This window comes from Balearica regulorum, chromosome 2, assembly GCF_011004875.1.
Source record: "Balearica regulorum gibbericeps isolate bBalReg1 chromosome 2, bBalReg1.pri, whole genome shotgun sequence".
Taxonomy (NCBI): Eukaryota; Metazoa; Chordata; class Aves; order Gruiformes; family Gruidae; genus Balearica; species Balearica regulorum.
The window spans coordinates 51,905,115-51,925,163 of NC_046185.1; the positions used below are offsets into that span (position 1 = coordinate 51,905,115).

At 35.1% G+C, this 20,049-nt stretch overlaps 1 protein-coding gene across 6 annotated transcripts in view; it reads right to left on the reverse strand.

Moving 5' to 3' along the window:
* RBBP8 (RB binding protein 8, endonuclease) overlaps positions 1-20,049 on the reverse strand; it is a 41,358-nt gene that overhangs the window by 12,282 nt on the left and 9,027 nt on the right. For all 6 annotated transcript variants that reach the window (XM_075744246.1, XM_075744244.1, XM_075744245.1 and 3 more), the window contains 10 exons: positions 14,759-14,801; positions 10,013-10,108; positions 7,945-8,057; positions 6,135-6,210; positions 5,242-5,411; positions 3,717-3,818; positions 2,858-2,955; positions 2,081-2,208; positions 244-1,129; positions 30-156 (listed from right to left, as the gene is read on the reverse strand). In XM_075744246.1, the coding sequence (XP_075600361.1) occupies positions 30-156; positions 244-1,129; positions 2,081-2,208; positions 2,858-2,955; positions 3,717-3,818; positions 5,242-5,411; positions 6,135-6,210; positions 7,945-8,057; positions 10,013-10,108; positions 14,759-14,801 (1,839 nt within the window). The remainder of the gene's footprint in view (positions 1-29; positions 157-243; positions 1,130-2,080; positions 2,209-2,857; positions 2,956-3,716; positions 3,819-5,241; positions 5,412-6,134; positions 6,211-7,944; positions 8,058-10,012; positions 10,109-14,758; positions 14,802-20,049) is intronic.

Here is a 20,049-nt window from a genome sequence, read left to right on the forward strand (position 1 = left end):
CAATAAAAGGAAAATTTTCATCCAGTTACCTGGCTCATTTTGCAGTGATTTATTTTTTGACAGTCTACAAGGGTTTGGTTGAAGTACAGATGCTGGTTCAGACTCTCCATGTCCTGTCCTTGTTTTCTTTCTATTTGGTACATGGCCACTGGCAACCTAACAACATATTGCAATTTTACTATTTCCCCAAACTTAAATATAGTATTTCAAAGGAGAAGAAATAAAAAAGTCAGAAAAGCATACCTGCACATGATCAAAAAGTTTCTCTGTGTCTGGAGAACATGGTGGTGGTGCAATTTTGAAGGGAGGAACTTCTTCTTTCATTTGGATCTGGTTTTTCTTATCTGGGAATGTTTTTCCCAGCATTGCCTCTTGTACACGGGATTCCTCTTGTAACTCTCTGCCAAACAAACAGTTCTCATTGTTGGCATTTTGAATGGACGATGAACCTTCAGGAATGGGCTTCCCTAGCTGTGAAAAAATGTCATGCAGAGTCACCTGTTTCAGTCTATTTTTACAGGTCTCCTCACTTCCTTGCTTTTTGTCTTGACTACGAACTCCAGAGAAGCGATCAGAGAGATCCAAGGGCTTATCAACTGTATGTTCCCCATTAATATGCTGAACATCTGATTGAAAGGGCATAGAATTCTCTTTGTTGAAGGATGTTTTTTCACAGTTAATTGCAGGCTCATCTTCAGCTTTCTTTCTCTTAGCACACCTGCTTTCTAACTGCCTCTGGTGCATGAGAAGGAATTCGCTCTTGATCACCTCATTTTTAGTTGCACAAGTGTTTCCAACACAGGTTACAGCCTCATTAGTATTCTTTTTCACAACCATTTGCCTATTGATAGAGGCCTGGCTGATAACTGAGTTGATTTCAGTTCCAAGATGCAGTGGTGCAACAAAAGCAACATCTTCAGATTTTGATCTACTTTTATGAGATCTGGAACTGGAAGGATGGTTGAAGAGGTTGGTTTTGAGATTAGGCTTCAATCCTGAATCTAAAATACAAGAGGCATGACTTGTACTTGAGTTGTTCTTCACACTGCTAGAAGCTCCAAAAACAGGAGAGGCTACCTGAGAATCCCAGTCAGCATGTGGTGGAGTGTTCTGAGATGGATCTGAAAGACTGAATACAATGAGAGATGAGGTATTTTTCTAGAGTACACAGGGGACTGGGAGGAGAGAAAGGGCTATACAAAAATTTAAAGTAGATCACTGATAGGAACTTATAAGCTGTCAGAGCTGCTAGTATTAACTGAAAACAGAAGGAAAAAGAAGAGGGAAATTTTTGGTCGAGGAGTTAAGTACTGTTGCACCTAAAGCCATAAACGGCAAACGAAACACAGACCTTGTCCTTCATTTTAGTATGGTGTAAAATTCTGTTCCACATTCAGCTGAGAACCAAGGACAGAATTAAGCCTACCTAGAAAACTCTTCCACCAAAGGACTCCCTACCTTTCAATGCAGTGAAATGGACGAAAGTGAGAATGGTTGTGATAGCAGTCTATCTAGGTTCTTGTATTGATCTTATAACCATGATAACAGATTTTCAGAGCTTCTGCAAGTGAAGGAAAGCATGCAAGCTTCTTTCAGGTACTCTGGTTTTCACTTGTCATCAACAAAATATACATTTAAGGTGACAAATAGGGGCAAAAAAAATTCAGTTTAGACCACAACATCCCGAGGAGAGTGGGAAGGGCAACAGTCAACTTGCGTGACATATGGTCAGCAGAAAGGTTTTATGATCATTTTCCTACCCCAGCTCCAGATCCCTTACCCCCAGGTTTATGGGCCTCAGAAGATACCTCACAATAACAAGAAGTCAGTGAGGGAGGGACTGTGTACATAGAAAGCCCAAATCAGAAGTTTGCAAATGAAGTAAAAGTCCACAGTTTTGCATTCTATCAGTTCCTTCGCTTCTCATGCTATTTACTTGAAAGAAGCCCATATAATATGAAAATATTTATTTCCAAGTCTGTGCCTTTAAAACAAACTGCTGTAAGGTTTTAAATTCTACTAAAACCAGAACTTCATATAAGCCTGTTTAAAATATTGTTATAACCAAGTGGAAACACACCCTAAATTGTTGCCATCATTTCTTGATTCAGAAGCTGGATGTTTTCTTGAGTCTTCAGACTGCATGCTCTCTGGGGCCTGGCTCATAACAGCATTAGTGTGGGGAGGACTCAGAACACTGTGGGACTCCTTGCAAGTGGTGAAGGAAAACAAAGAAATGAAGTGTGAGAAGCTATTAGAATTAAAAATCAGAAATATGCTAGGTTTGCACATAAAGACTCTGAAGACCTGTTCAAATTGAACCATTCAAAACTGAAAATTAATAAAAGTTACAAGAGAGATGAAATTTTGGCCAACAACTTTAAAGAAATCTTACGGAAATTAAAAAATTTCATCATTCAAATGCACACACGTGCAAAAAAAAGTCTGCATGCTATCATTTTCACTGTAGTTACCAAGCAAAGACATCAAATAATCTCGCCTGAGTCACCAGTCTCATCACCAAATAATCTTTTTTTAGTGTCTTAGACTTGATTACTGCACAAAGGGAGTTTGGCAGACCCAAAGATTTAGTCCACTGTTTTAGTGAAACTTGAAAGTTGTATGCACAGCAGGAACTGCGCCACTACCCTCCTCCCCAACCCCTGGACAGGTCAGCACAGTTATATCTCTTCTTGCTAGAGCAATTCTGTAATGAGCAAGCAAAAGCAAATCAAAATGAGCTTATTGGAACTCGGAATACTTTTGCAGAATTTTAATGCAAAAGAGAAAAATACTGGTTTTGAAAACAACCGGCACAAAAAGCTCATTATGTAAGAAATCTGGGAATACCACTTACAGATTCCTCTTGAACAGCAAGTCCAATTGTTTCTGCCACGACTGCAGCCAAGTTAAAAGATGGCTTTGGAACAGGATAGCCTCCCATCCTTGGTTTATCTTTATGAGTAGAAAAGCATGTAGAACAGTGATAACATACTTATAGTAAAAATGTTTGCAATGCATATTTCCTAGGTGACACTTATTATTCTTCCTGTCTTTTTATTAGGAAACCGAATAGATGAGTTTCCCTTCTTTTAGGAGTTTAATATTACTCATTATTAAACTGGGGCAAGGTAATATGATGGGAAAGTACAAGAACTACAGCCACCACAAACCTGACCTGCACAAATAATTCCAAAACACTGATTCCTACAGTTAATAGTTAAATGCTTCACCGAAAAAAAATAAGGAACACAAAGTTCTTGTCAAAGAACTGTTTATGGAGAAGGACTTAAAGCCTTGTACCAATTCACAATTGCAAAAAAGGGAATAATTAACAGAAGCCCTTCTAAATGTTGCATATTCATGTCAGACACGTGCAATTCACAGAACGTTTTATCTCCTGTACAGTTGGAAAAATCAGACTTAAGCCAATTGGGTAAGTCACCTAAATATAAGATATCTGCAGTAAGAAGAAGCTCAGTGCAGCTCTTATTTCTTGACTCTAAACCCTGATGCTATGCCACTAGATCTAGTGGCATACAGACAGGTATTACAAGATAGGCATTTCAGCAGCAATTCTGTGATTAAACATAATATCTTTTTTCTGGCTCCTGTGTTTAAAGAGATGAACCCTCAGCTGTTGATGAACCCTCAGTTTTAGAATATTCTTGCCTTATTTTGAGTGGAATTAGAACTAAATCTATTAATACACTTACTTGGTACAGGGGACAGTTGCGGATCACAGGTATCTGCCACTAATACCTCTTCTCCGTGGTGACTGTTCACTTGTGTGGTATACAGTGGAATTCTTCCAAACTCTGGAAGATGTGGAAACATGTTCACACAGTGAAATTAGGTATCATGTTGTGATAATTTTGTGTAGATACAGACAATTATCCCAATCTTAAAAGCACTGAATGTGAATATTGATATGTCAGTAGATCCAGTAACCTACGCACATCTGATTATTTTGATTTTATTCTGAAGTATCACTATGACAAATTAGTCACCAATATTTCATATTAATCCTTTCGCTCACAAATATGAGCCCAGCCAGTTAACCATAAAACAATACTGACACATAATTACATCACTTTCTATACTAACCACATAAAAAGTATGTATTCAATCTATATTTGACCTGTTAATATGGCAACAAAACTATTAAAGTAAACCACCCACCCAGGGGAATAATTTTCTGCATCAGCTAAGGTAATGAAAATGTGAAAAACTTGAGATTTTAATCACGACCAATTTCATGCTGTAGTCCTTTCTATCTGGACACCAACAGCTTTTTATAGCCATTACTTGTGATAGGTATTTACACCATTTCCTACATAGTTAACTTTAATTTAGTTCCAACTTTTTATTCAGAAAATGGAAAGAAGTAGGTATATTTAGAAAGGAAAAACTATTCACAGCGTTCAAATTGCATAGGCAAAAGAAAGGGCACGGATAACCAACCCACCCTCTTCACCCCACAGTTGTGCTATTTGTATTATTGAAAAGAAGCTTTTAGTCAAGATTTATATTTAGATGTATTCATATCATTTTAAATACTTTTTTTTTATTCCATGAAATATATTAACACTTTAAGAACACCTGGATTGTTTATCATATTTCCTGTGTATCATTAAATACAACCCAAAGTCCCTTATTTCACAAAAAAATTCTTACAGTTAAAATACATTAGAGCTATTTCTATGACATTAAAGTGAAGTTTAGAAATTAAATGTGCACAATACTTCCGAACTTAGACACAAAACAAGTGCCAACAGTGTATCAGTACCAGAAAAAGATCACATAGCTGCTAGAATTAGCTATTTATCAGTTTCAGTAATGTTTAATTGCAGAAAAACTGCTGAATGTGGCAAAACATTTATTTCACTCTCCACTAGGTGGTGACATAGCTGTACGCACAAGTCAAACCCTAGCAGATTTTTTAGTTTGTTTGTAGTTACAGAATAGATATGGGTTGGAAAACAGTTATATTTGGATGTGGATGTGGACAAAGAAAAGTAGGAGGTAGAGATAAGCTCTGAGCATATCGCTGATATAACAGTTACTGCTAAAGACATTTTTCCCGGCTCATGTATTATAGCATAAACGGAAAAAAGCCAAACCAAGAAAAACATGAGGTTTTTTTTAGATTTCACCCTTTGCAATCAAATTTATACACCATCTTTTCTTTAGCCTTTAAAAATATTTTTTAAAATTAATTAAAAATTACAATACTCTTACCACCATTGCTTTCTGCAAGTTCCAAATCTGGGTGTGTATGTTCTGTGTATCGGATATGCCTATTCTCTTTTTTTCTTTTCATACGATTAACCATAGAAAACGAAGAAGTCAGAACTGGAGAATCTGGAATGACACCTTCTTCTAATTCCACTGCTTGTTGCTTTCGCTCCCTGGAGACCAAATCAGATGGTCAAATAAAACCCCAAGTCAGCAGGATGAAGAGCTTTAATTTCACCAAGCAGATAGGCAAAACCGAGATAAGTTTCAGATGATGTCAGACCACAGCTATACAAGAAAGGACTACTACCTCTGCCTTGCACACTACACCATATCTGCATATTAACCACAACATTATATGGCATGTTCTTGCTATCATATCAGATTACAATTTGACAGTCAATTTGTAGTTCGTTATTTTTATGGTTTTCTTTCAAAATTTACAAAATTATTTTAAGTTTATTTTAAGAATTTATGGCAAGATCCTGGGTCTTTTTGACTAGCTGAGAAACTACTTTTCTAAGGTCTTAACCTAGGAGGAAAGAATTGGTAAAGAGTCTGCAGAGGAATAAAAGAATGAGATGTTAGGCTTTGCTATGCACTGTGACCAGAATAATCTTGAACAGTCTTGAAGTCAATCAGAATTTCTATGACAAATTTATCTGTCTTTCAGTTTAAAAAAAGAAAGATGCACACAGTTAAAAAAAAAAAAAAATTCTACACAATACAAAGTTGCTAGTTTTACGTTGTTATAGTGGCTGTAGACTATCTTTTCACAATCTATTAAAAAAGAGGAAACTCAAGTTTTAAAGACTTAAAAGCTGATATTTATATTCCCAAACATTACTACTGAGGAATTTGCAGGGGAGATAATACCCAAAACCCTCAAAACTTACTCCAACTCCTTCTGTAATTGCTGGAACTGTTCAGTTATCTTTTTATTTTCATCCTGTAAGTTGTTTTTTTCATTCACTGCAATTTACAGAAAAAAAAAAAGAGGGGAAAAAAAAAAAAAATCAATGCACACGTTAACATCACATCATACCGAATTTTGTCATGTCCTTTAAGGAAACAGAACCAATTCTAAAACGTAGGGCATAGAGGGTGTATGGTATTACCAAAATGAATTTTCAAGCTAGGCATTAAAAAGGTTGTAAAACGATGTGTCAGAAAAGGCAAGGGTGTCACAACTACTGGATCGTAATATTAGTTCCACACAATCATGAATTACTGTTGTTTATGTACGTACAAGTGAGACTTTGTGGTAAAGACGAATGAATTGCTCACTCAGCTCCATGGACAAAATTGCTTCCTTAGGTTGAAGACAGCCTATGAATTATAAAGTAATAAGAATTTGGTTTTAGCCACTGAAGTGGCCAGCTAATTGGATAGAATGGGAAAAAACCCCGATTTCTTAAAAATCAGTTAAATATTTTGTCAGAATTTTTTTTATTTACTTTTCTTAATTTCCAATTCATTCTGCCTGGACTCCACACAAGCTTACTGCATCACCTTCAGCCTTTTTTCCATGATGTCTCAAACTAACATAGTGACAGCTCCCAACTTTTCTGTTCACTTTGCTTTTTTATTTTCTTGTTACATATTTTACCTCTGGATTATTCTTGACTGATCTTTTTTGCTGGTTGCAGGAAATACATAAATCATCATATAGATCTCAGCCCAAACCCACAAAAGACTACTGTTCTGTCAGATAGCGTTCAAGAAGATTTGTAGCTAATAGGTCTCACCTTGATTTTTACAGTTCAGAGATTTATTTAAAGATTGGTTGTACCATGTTGTTAATCATTAAACTCAAGAATTCAGAATATTTTTACATAAATATCCAATATTAAAAGTCCTTGAAAAATGTATGTATTTCATATAGTAATATTAGATTCTGTAGTAATAACTTAAGCACTGAAAAGCTACTTTTTGTATCTGGCATTTACCATATTTTAAATCTCACTGAATGTCTGCTTCTTTTTGATCAAGCCAGACAACTAAATGACACAAAATAATTAATTAATGGTACAGATACGATTAACATTTTAAAATCCTGTCCTGTATTTTTTTAGCATTTTATACCACCAATCTTTCCAAACTCTCTTTATGAAGACATTTGTTGTGTCCTGCCTTCATGTCACCCAGAAGAGTTTCTTTTTTCCTGTCCCATATATACAACTTCCTGATTTCCAAATGAGCTGCCTACAAACTGCCTGGCATGAAGTGATTCTTTTGTGGCTTTAGAGGGTTATGTGAAGGTTATGGGTTATTGCAGTTAAACTCCAAGACAATCTACAGGGCACAAGCTGGACCCAGGGAACTTCTGTTTGAACTTGCTACTTTGTGATCACCAGTTGCTTTTGAAGTCAGAATTTCCTTAGGAAAACTGGTAATCAGTCATTGTATGTTTTAGTTAAAGGAATAAACAGAAGCAGCCACATTTTATCTACAGTAGCTACTTTATACTGTAAGATTTTCCATGTCAATTCACTTTCAGTATCAGCACTTCAATCTAAGAAGGTGGGTCATGTGACTAGTAATTGGTATATTATGTATTTTCAGACTGTAGAATTAAGTATCCCCGTGACGGAATTTGGACTTACTAAACACAGCATATATAAATTATATCAAGTTACAGGAATTCACAAGGAACTAGTTTACAAAATAGTATGTGTTGTTTTCAGACTCATGGATAAAACTCACTAAGCTCAGTGATAAGTTTAAGATTCTGCTGCCGGATATTTTCAAACTCTTGCTGCTTCTTTCTCATATGTTCTTCAGTTACAGCACAGCGATCACATAATCCCGCTCTTAATCTACAATAAAATTAAGAGAAAAAAAGCCCCTCTGTTAAGAAAATACTGCCATCCATAAAGCAGATATCCACACTTAACTGGCCTTTTGAACAATGAAAACCAGAAATTTCTGTCAACTATACAGAACACCACTAAGTACTGTGGTTTTATATGTTGATATGGCAATATTTTGAGATTTCTCAACAACCTAATACTACCTGTATTAACATTTGCATAAACGACTGTAGGTACTGGATACTTCTAAAGCAACATGCATTATTTTAAGAAAGTGAAGCATGCTACACCTTGCCACCGAAAGCCTTTGTGAGGTGTCCTCCTAAGAGTACTGTCAGATACAAATTACCATTCATTATAAGTAAAGTTCATTCAAGCAAATACAAATAAGCAAATAATTTCAGTAAATATAATTACTACTTCACCTAAGAAGGATATATCACTGTCATTAAGAACAAAAAAAAGCACAAATAGTAAGTTCGCTCTGTAACAAATACCAAGTAAATGTAAGATCCTCTCTCTTTATCTAGACATCAATACTTGAAAGTGGATCCAAAAGTTCATGTGAGGCATTGCCTCCACTGGTTCTAATGGTTCAGATCAGCTCTTTAAAGAAATAACAGCTATCAGAACCTATCAGAAAAGGACTTGTTATGATCATTCCATCTTACTTGACACATTCATTCATGCAATGAAATGCGTGTTCACTTTACAGGTGATAACCGAAGTGTAGCTATTTCTCGTACACAACAAAAAGCTAATAATATTACCAAAGTGAAAACCACACTGTGTTTTGCCGGCTAAATAAGAGACCAAATGGTTACGAGTTCTGCATTGCTGTCGCTAGCACATGGAGTATTAAAAACCAACCAAACAAAACACCTAAGTTTCCAATTAAATATTGGAAGCAAAAGCCATCTTGGTTTATGGGGTTTTAATATTGTGGAATTATGGGAAGAGTAAAATACTGAAATGTCTCTTCACACCAGCTTATCTGACTGTGTAATAAACACAGCATTATCATCTCCTTGTATTAAAACATTATAAGTACTCTTTTTGTCTTCTGCAGTGTGAGTACTTCATCTGCTAAGGGATTAGAAAAGTCCATCCACACTGTAAATGTGTCTCTACCTATGTGGTGTGAAAGTTATTACCTGCACAGTTACATGTTTATTCCTAATGCCTTTCACACAGAAACAGAGTTGAAAGCAAAATTTGAGTATTATAGCTCCAAAATTTGAGGTAACACATGAAAGTAGGAAAATAATTTACTATGTAATGATCTCCTGTTCCCAGAAAGCTTTTGAGAGCCTATTAACAGCAAATTTAACATATACTTTCCAAAATAGGTGTCATTTTTAAAAGCTGAAAAAAATGCACTGTAATTTCATGTCTATTGGTTTTGTTTTGCTATGCCAGATTAAACAGGAACAAATAAGGAAAAGGCAGAATGGGTCAAAAGGTGATCAGAATATCCAAGTTCAAAAGAAGGCAAAAAGACAGAACCTGTGATTAAATTTAGGTAAAACAGACAACTGGTAAAGACCTCCCTCAAATCTGAAAGATTTCCTAATGAGTTATATTGAGACTTTCAAAGTATGTTATATAGTTTACCCTTGGGTTTTGTACTTGTACTACATCTCCATTGATATTAAACTTACCCCCACAAAAATGGATGGAATAGTGTGTGCTTTAAAATGCCTGTCTGCCTCACAAGCCGATCTATTTAACTTCTATTTATCTTAACTGAACTAAGCAAGCTAAGCACTTTGAAAATAACAAAAATCCAATTCAGTCAGAATAATCTAAAGTCTCCACTTTTCTTTAAAACACATTATTTAGATCATATTAGACAAGGACTGGTTTACAAAAAAAAACCCCAAACCAAAACTTGCAAAGAATCCAGAGCTAGTCTGTAAAAGCAAAACAGAACAAACCCAAGAGCTAAAAGACTACTTCACCTGTCTTCTAAAACCTTGATAGTGTCATGAAGTGCTTTTTGCTGTTCTCTGAGCTGTTGGTTCTTGGTATAAAACTCTTCAAGCCTCTCTGCATCCCTAAAATCAAGTAGAAAAAAAAGTTAGTTCTAGCTTTAAATTACAGCTATTACTTTTTCAATAGAGAATTCTCTCTGGCTTGTTTCTTTCATATTCCTGGGAAATGTGATTATCATCAGTACAAATATTAAGTTGAGGATAAATGAAGCAAGTATTTCTGATGAATGGTAATTTAGAAATGTCCAAGTTAAGAAAGGAGCAGCTAGTTTCTAACTCATATTACAGTTGAGCTTCTGTTGAGAAATCTGATTTTTGCTCAGGACAAAAATTAGAGTTCATGATAGTCAAGGCATAAAAGCTAATAGTATTCAAGCAACAATTTCAAGGAATATAAGCTCAAGCACTTCTCTTATTTTACTGTGCTGCTGAGCTGTTGGGAAGCTAATAGTGGGCTTTCCCAATCAGGTCACTTTGGTCTTGTCTTAGCAGTAAGTGAATCTTGCAGTGTGGAAAACCACGTGAGGTTTGTAAAGCTCTGACAAGCCTTTACATCCATTAGGTTTAGTTCCTCAAGAAGCAATTCTCAGTCTACAGAACACAGATTCCCATAATATGAATATGGGGAAGAGAACTCTCTTCCCAAAAACCTCAGAAACAGAAGACCTTGGAGAAAATACCTTCTCTAAAAGCCAGGGCTATTTAATTAACAAAGAGCATTTCCTCCTCAAAAGAGCTAAGGAAAAGCAGGACTATTAACTTCCAGATTTTAGCTGCCCTTCACTTTTATTATCAGATCACAAGACTTCTAGATGCAAACAAGGTATGAAAAACAAGCACATGGGGTTTTTTTCTACAAGGAAATAAACTTTCAGTAAAAGCTAAGCAGGTGAATCTATGTAACATGACAATGACTAACTTCTGAGAATTCATTCCCAGCTCTTCTTTTTACCATGGAATTCTTTGTATATTCCATGAAAGCGGGTGTTTCTTTTCGGTGTGCCTGAGATGGATTATTTGAGGAAGCCATGAAAGTGGCCCACAAAAAGCTGCTAAGCACACATACACTAGGAAATGAAAACATATTTACCAACTTGTTGATACAATTCTTTTGCACATACTTTAAAATCAACACTATCCTGTTAAGGTACATTAGTCAAACACATTTTCATATTGCTGGTATTAGAGTAATGCAAGAAATTAACAATCATAGGTCACAAAGTGAATGGGACAGCTGGAAGCTTCTGCAGTGTACAATCACAGACACATTAATTATGAAATTTAGGAATAGATATTTTATTTTTCTCTACTACCACCTAGACCAATATTGTCCTTTTCAGTTGCATATACAACATATAAAACAGTTGCATGCAAACAGCATGAGGGACCATTACAGATTTGTACTTTCACTTGGGGAGGACAAAATATTAAAGTTCTGTTACGTCAGTCCATTAACCAAGTACAGTCAGTCTACGGCAAAATTTGAAGTCTGACAATTTTTCTGATGTTTATGGCATGAAAAAAAAATAAATCTCCTTGTTCAGTTTATGCAACTTAGAGAAGGCCTAAAGTATCAAATTTTAAAATATTTTCTCAAGCTACCTTTAAGTCATTCAATGGCATTGAGTTCTTTGTTAAAAATACTCCATGTCTTCCACCTAAACCCTGTAAAATGTCACACTGAGATAGTAAAATGATAGAAGGAACTAGGCTGCTTGGTTGGTGTTTTGGTTTTTGTTTGTTTTTTTTAAAGAATTCCAGCGTACCTGATAAACGTGCCAGACATTTTTGGCTATGAAGGCATTCTGCATAATGAAGAGTCTCTGACCTAGCATTTACAAGTCATTAGCTCCAATTCTGAAGTGGGATACAAAATAAGGCACTCATTGTCAGCTGATTACCAAGTTTGAAATACTGAACCTCAGGTATTCAGACACACCAAGGAGTACAAGACCTCCTATGTAAGAGTATTGTAGCTACGAGGTAGTAATTGTAGAAATATTCCAACAAACAATAATTAAACCATTTGCTATGTGTTCTGTCACATCACTGATAATATTCATCATCTAGAGAATTAACTGATCAATTTAAGATTTTCAGAACGTGGAAGTAACTCATGATATGCCAGGTTAAGTTGACAATAACAGCAAGAGATAATTTCATCCTTTTAGATTAAAAATAAGTACTTCATTTATGAATTATACATAAGAAATAATGTTAAACTGATTTTTTCCAGGAAAGTAGGTGTAGCCTTTAAGTATAAAACATAGCATCAAATATTTGTTAACTCAGAGTCAGCTAATAACCTAATATAATTTCATCTACTAACAAATATATTCCTTGTGATACTGCAATATCAATCTTAATGTTCAGAAAGCATATCTTTAAAATGTAAAGATGCATATACTGTTTGGATTTTATTGAAAGATGTGATAACATTCCATGATACATCCTGAACTCCAAATCTTGATAAAGCTCATATGAATTCATATTTCCAACTGAGTAAAAATTCACCAACACACCAAATAAGGAACTGGAATCCATTGCCACTTTTTTAATAATTTGTGAACTCTTATGCACAATTAAGCAACAGCTGCAAAGAGTATGCCCTGTGTTCTACTAGTGTTGGAGACTGAGCAAGAAGCCATATAAAAGCTGACAAATCTTGATCCTGAGGAGCAGGTGCATACATGGGGGAACAGGGAGTTAGCCACACAGGCACTCTTGGGATTGTAAAACCTGCTGTAGGTTTGGTGAATTCCTTGGTAAATGCACAGAATCCTGATGGTACCAGAATAAGGTGGATGCTGTCATGGAAGTGATTAATTAATCTTTCCTTTTGTGATCCTGTCCCGAACTGTTCCTTCAGCTGCCACTGCTATATTCTACCAGCTTCTCTGCAGCCTTTAGTCCTCACAAAGTGCAAAGAAAACACTGGCACCTGCTCAGGAACTGTCAGAGTGACACCATTCAGACAAAAGTCAAAATCATAGGCAATTATCTATAGCCTTCACAGATGAAATCTGTATGAATGCAGCTGAAATGTGAAAAAACACAATACTGTGCAGGCTCAAAGTGCTTCTGTGGTTTATCAAATGCCAGCAGGATGGGCGATATTTAACTGAAAGCACAAGCTCAGAGGAGGTTTGAGTACCATGATAAACAAAACTCAAAAAGATATATAGGGAAGGGAGCAACACAGGCATTACACAACTGAAGGCAGTTTCTTCCAAGTGCCTAGTGAAAACAAACAAGAACAATTTTTTCTGGAAGTGAGGCAGTTATAATTACAGAAGAACAATTATAATAAAAGTAGACAGCAAGTTAAGTATGGACTGTAGTACAATCTAATTATACTAGAAAAGCCAGTATCATTTTAAGATGCATTTACATACTTCATGTTAGAGGAAAAGGGAAAGATGGATTCCACTAGTGGGAATTTACTCCTAAGGAAAGATATCTGTGTTTCCCTCTCAGCCAGAAATATAAGCACATCGGGGAGTTTAGAAGATAACTATCGAAAATGCTAGAGAGTTGCTTGAGTCACTATGGTACAGAAAAAGCACACAATGACCTAATTTTTCTAGACTAAGGAAAAGTTATTTCCTGCTTATACAACTTGAAAAATGTAACTAAAAAAGAAACAATGAAAAAACCTAATAAGAATTAATGAGGAAGAAAACTGACTAGGTGATGATAGAAATGTTAATTCGGAAAAAGCACAAACTATGCTTGAGAGCACTGCGGCTACTCTTTAAAAGTAAGACTGTATATTTTCGACTTCAGATGGTAACGCTGGAAATGCAAATATGGAGTATTTTTGCTAATTTTAAGAAGAGTTTAATTTCTTTAACATATCTCATATCATAATATTGTTTTCCAAAGTAGAAAAAGATCAAGTAATTTATTTTTATTCCTCCTACACAGCACTTTATAAAGTGCAACTCACAATACAGGTCATATGTAATATTAACATAGTATTACTATAATTAAACCTCAAGTAAAAATTTGAATAAAGAACCACATTAGCATATCTCTTATAATTTAATTAAATATGGTTTTAGTCAGCAGAAGGAAAATAAAAGCTGATTTAATGCTGTAAATACATATTGTGATACTTCTGTACATGTAAATCTTGTAATTCAGATTTTTTTTCCCCAAATTGCTTCTAATGAACAGAACTAAAAATCAGTAGCAAATAATGATTGCAAAAGAAGTTACATATGTCTTATAATTTAAGACTTTTGTGAAAATTAGCAAGGTTATTACCAGAATCTTTACTGAATGACTGAAAGCCAAGTTAAGGTGTAACATCTGATACTAAAGGCAAACATGTAGCAAAAAAAATTAAATTCTAAAAAAAGTTGGCTTTTTGGTTTGTCATTATTTCTCTTTTACAGATAGAACCTTAATTTTAAAATGTCTCCCTAATTATCTTTTGTATTAGAGACGTCAACATCTTAGTAGGCATCCTAGAAATACTATGGATAAGAAAACCTTACCAGTCATTTGTTCAAGGAAGGCAAACCTAGTGTTCAGGTTACACACCCTGTATCTTTAGATGACTTCAGTCAAATTATCAAAGCGAGGAGAGTTTTGTACATGTCTGAAGGAAGAATCCATGAAACCTCAATTGTTCTCACAAGAATTACAGCTTGTTAATGGTACTCAGACTCTCCTTTAATAAACTAGATCATTAGAATGAGTACTTACAAGCATCTTTCCTTTTTCAGCTTAGATATTTTCAGCTGTAAGCCTGAAAAGTGGAAAGAAGAAAATATGTTACAGAAATCTGATTCAACAAAATGAGTGAAACAATAAACTAACTCTCCTTCTGCCAATGACATCTGCAAAAGAGAGAAAAAAAATGCCACTAATTTAGAGAGAAAATGGTTCATTTTAGACTTCTTAAGTATGTTCTACATGATCTTCGAAAAAAATATAGCTGTTATGATTCCTAGGAAATAGGGACTTCTTAAACAAACATGCAGATTCCCACCTAAACAGGTATAAAAACACCTTTGTAAAAAAACCCACATGACTACCAAGCACTGTCAATATATTTTCATCGACTATGCCTACCTAAGCAGCATAAAATATGTTCTGTGTACACATAAATGCATAATACTACACTTGAAATGTAGCATCCAACTACTGAAAAATGTATTACCATGTATACACATAAAGAAACATTAAAAATATATGATTTAAGGCTTTAAAGCACAAAAGGACAACATAATCTTTTGGAGGTATGCTACCAGACCCTCTTGGCCAAAGCTTCCTTGGAACCTCCTAAGGTACACTGAGGAATGATATTTCATCTGTGGCCCTTCTCCCACTAAGGCCCACACACTCCTAAATGCATGTTCAGCGCAGAAGTAAAAAGGTTTGCAAATAAAACTGATGTTCTGGGAAGGAGTGGGCAGATGATGGCCCAGGGGCTAGAGAGCAGTCCAGCCAATCTGCTTGCAAGGTTTTGGGTGCACGTGTATGTGCACAGGGACAGGAAGATAAAGGTGCTTTAAGTACAGCACACCTTAGCAAGTAGGATGCAGTGCTATGGAAATTTATGTGATACTACCCACACACACGCTGGCCATTCCCATTCTAAATAAACGGTTGGAAATAATCAGATTCCAATGGTATATTTTCTGAAATACAAATCCAATAGAAAATTTCCTAAGACATCAGAAAATAATGTAACACAATTTTCCCTAATGCCATATTTTCTTCAACCTATGAAAAGTTGCAAGCAACTTCAAGTTGAACATAAGGTGTCTTGTGAGCTTTCTTTCAAAAGCATTTGTCATTTAGGGTAATATGACAAATTTGTAAAACCAGAACACTTTTAAGAAAACTTCTGACAATTTTGAATTTAAACCAAAACACATACCAAATACTACATCTTACTATATAAAATGTAGGTTAAGGCAGCTAATAGACTTCTTTTTTTTGTCTGTCCTACCACACTCAAGTGAGAACAGCTCAAGGGGGAAAACTACTTGCTTGAGAAGCTTCACTGTCCAGGCCACTTACAACGTAGCAGTCAGGCCAGCCAGAGCCTCAGTGAACCCCATGCCACATGCTACAAGATGCCAGTGAGACAGTGAGGTAAAAATGCAGAGACTACTTAAAAAAAGAGTTCTTAAGAAATATAGCAAGATTTCTTTTATCTCTTAAGTGTTCAACACCTGTGAGATGTTATGTTCTATCATGCAGATCAGCATAGAAAGAGGGTTTATTTTTTTTAAGTAGTTGCTATTCATCAAGTCAATTAGGCATCTGGAATTAGAACCCCTATAAAGTGTGCTTTAATGCTGCTCCACGCCCATCAGAAGGAATGAAGCTGCACAACAATGCATCTCCTGTATGAACAGGTAGTCTGTTCAGCAAGTATTTAGGATTGTAACATTGGCAACCTGAGCCACAAATTGAAGAGGCAGCGCTCAAAAGGCCCAGTACTGTGCTACAGGTAACACTATCTCCCCTCTCACCTGAATTCAGGAGGAACCTAACTAGTTACTTAAAGGTTGCATTTTTTCTTAATTCAAATGACTCCAATGAGAAGGCAGGAAACCAGTTTGTTACATTTATCCAAGAGCGTTGAATTACTGCAGTGGGTGTAATCTCTTCCTTTTACTTTTCCAGAGCCTTGGGAGGTTTTAAGCATACTCATTTAAAGAGCTTTGCTTTTTCAGATTTCCTTATTTAACACTCTAGTGAGCATACAAACTTACATGAAACTACAGTATGTACATTCCCAATTCAGTTTTATCTTTCACACAATATTTCTATGAAAATTAGACAAGCTGCAGACTGTATAAATCTACACTACCTAAAGCGCTTTAGTAAATGACACGCTGTCTCCATTAAAGTGACGGAAACTTTCTTTAAGCTATAATTAGGCAGATTAAACAAGCGTACACCACTGTTTTATGAAAACTGCAACTTGATTAGACTATGTACCTGTAACATTTCAATTAATGGCTATGACAATTTCTGTTCTGATGAGTTTTCAAATGCATTAAATCCACTTAAAATTGACAGTGGCTGGGAAGACTGCAGCATCTTTATTGCTAAAGTTTTCTCGGAACAGGTTGGACAAGCTTCTGTCAGCAATGACACAGACATAATCCTACCTTAAGGGTATAAAGATGGACTAGATGACCTCCTAAGATCCCTTCCAGCCCTGATTTCTGTAATTATTTACTTTAGAGGAGCTTCCAGCCATTTCCTTTCCTACAGCAATCTATCAATGAGATTGCCTTCCTCGTAATTTTCCCTGCATCTGTGACTACAGTTTTTTCCCTATTGTTATCTTCTGCTTTTCAGAGGTAAGGAGGAATTGGGAAAAAAAAAAAAAAAAAGGCTATTTCTTGTACACAAAACTCTCTTCACATACATTTCTATGCTGAAATATGTTTCTTTTTAAGATAGAGCTTTAGACTTGAATTCATCCTCAGGAATCATGTTGGTAAGACCCACATGCAGCAAGTATAATTATTTTAAGCTAGATGCAAGTATTAACACCTGCAGAAATTAGTCACTTTATAAACAGCATTACTAAACTCTTTTCTAATTTGTGAGCACTATGCAAGTTTTCCACACATTCTACAGGTAGGAAATAAAAGTAAATATAGTTTTAATAACCATTATTCTGAGTTGCTTAGTACTTCTGAATTCCATGAGAAGTCAACTGACATTGACCATGCCCAACATCTTTGGGAACTGGGTTGTAGGAGTCCTACCCATTGTCATATGATAAATTTGAGAGAAAATGATAGCTATTTTGTCTGAAGAGGGCCAAAATTTGGAATTTTTTGCACATGATCAGTTTACAAGAATAAGAAGCTGGGTTTGTTTAGCTAACATGGTGGAAAAATACACCCTTTACAATATAGTAATATAAAAATTCAATAAAATCCATTTCAAACTGTATGAATTTGAAGGATTCTTTAGTCTATACTCTATAAATATATAAATATTATAGCTTGTATAATATGCCTAAGCATTTCAAGTTTATATGTCATAAATCCTACATTTCATGGATTTGTAATAAATAATAAGAATTCCACCATTACAGTGTTCAGTACATTGTGCGCTGTACACGCAAAATGCTTTTTCTCCAACTACTAACTTCCCCTTAATCCACCTTCCACCATCTTTAAAATAATTTTTTGCTGACATTTAGATTGGAAACTCATGAGTCAATTTTAATTCTTATTTATAGACTTCAGAAACAAGCAAAGTCCAGGCAAGCCTGTGTTTGATGTTTCTAAAATATCTTCCAGTACCATTTTCTATAAGAGGATCCCCACCTTTTGAAAAAATTAACTATCCTTCAGGCATGTCTTTGATGTTATCATGGAAGACCTAATTTTACCTAACACGGTGCAGGACATACTGACAAAGGGCTAGGCATGAAAAAGACTGCCTAGTGGCAAAATTATCGGGCCACACCCAGCATGCATTCTGAAAAGTATCTTCACTTGCATAAAGAAAACCAAAACTTTAAAATCACGTGCTACACATCCCAAGAAACTAGAGAAGGGGTCACTTAACATTACCCTCTACATTAGAGCTTTTTGTTTGTTCAGTTTTTGTTGTTCAGACATGCCACTGATTGCCAGATCCCATTCTGTTAGTACTTCCGCATTTATCTGCAGCTGACATCACACCCACTCTGAAAAGAACCAGCAAGAATTAAAAAAAAGAAGAAAAATTAAAAAAAAAAAAAAAAAAGATTTTTTTGTGTGTGTTTTTGGACACAATATAAAATTATATTTCATATAGTTACACATACTTTTTTTACTGTAACAAAATGCTACTATCTGGTACATCTTTCCTTTCAGTTGCCAAACTGGTATAAATTCTTTTATTTGTTTTTTAAATTACTAACAAAGTGTCAAGGCCCAGTTTTGCAAATTGTTGAGTCAAGACTTTCAGTGGGAGGTATGAAACATCTATATGTTATAAAACAATCCCCCAGTTTTTGAAATTAAGAAGTGATGATATAACTGGACCTAAACGGACAGACCTGGAACTGTTTTGAGGCTAATGGAAATGACCAAGGCCATTGGAATAGTCTGGCTACTTGCATGACCCATTTGCATAACCCAAATTCTTAATTCACAAAAACTCACCTGCATTTATTCCAGCCTAAGATAAATACTGTTTCATGCATAAGGTCATACTTGTTGGAAGACTCAGTCAAATACTGTTTTAATTCCATCCAAAAGAATGGATTGTGTGACAAAATCTGAACTTCTTGTGAAGTATTTTTAGCAAAACATTTTATGAATACTACTTGTGAAACAATATTATAAGAAAAATATAAATATATGGTGTAATAACTCATCTTTGAGTGTTATTAATTTTCTGCACTATTGAAGAATGAACAGACATTAACAGTCAATCCATAGTAAAACTGGTATCACAGGTCACAAAATATAATAGAAGTATAAGCAACTCTAATAAATCTTGTTGAGAAAATTTAGAACACCAAAAACTGAATAAATACTTTTCACTTAGTTATATGAATCTGCAGTGGTATTTTGCACAATTTAGGGGAAATAATCAATGAAAGCCATTTAATCTGAAGTGACTAAACCCAAAAGTAAAAAAAAAAAAAAAGCAAAGCAAAAAAAAAAAATCCATTGAATAACCTGATTTGGAAACTTTGAATCACAATCTATTAAAGGTAAAGTAACATTTAAATATTTCCTAAGCAAACACAGATCCCATGTAACATTATGTTTAACATTGTATTACTTGTTCTTCTCTGACCTAACAAATCATTTATACCTGTTGACAGTTTAAATCTAATCCTGTTAAGACAGGCTTAGGGTCAATCTGTAAGGATCATTTGTAATCATCCAGTCCAACTTTCCACATAACATAAGACATTAAAAATCTATTTAGTTCCATGCAGATGGAGTGGTACTCTGGTTCAAAGTTTTCCTGTGGTAACAGACAGCCTTCTGTGAACCCAAACTTTAACAATT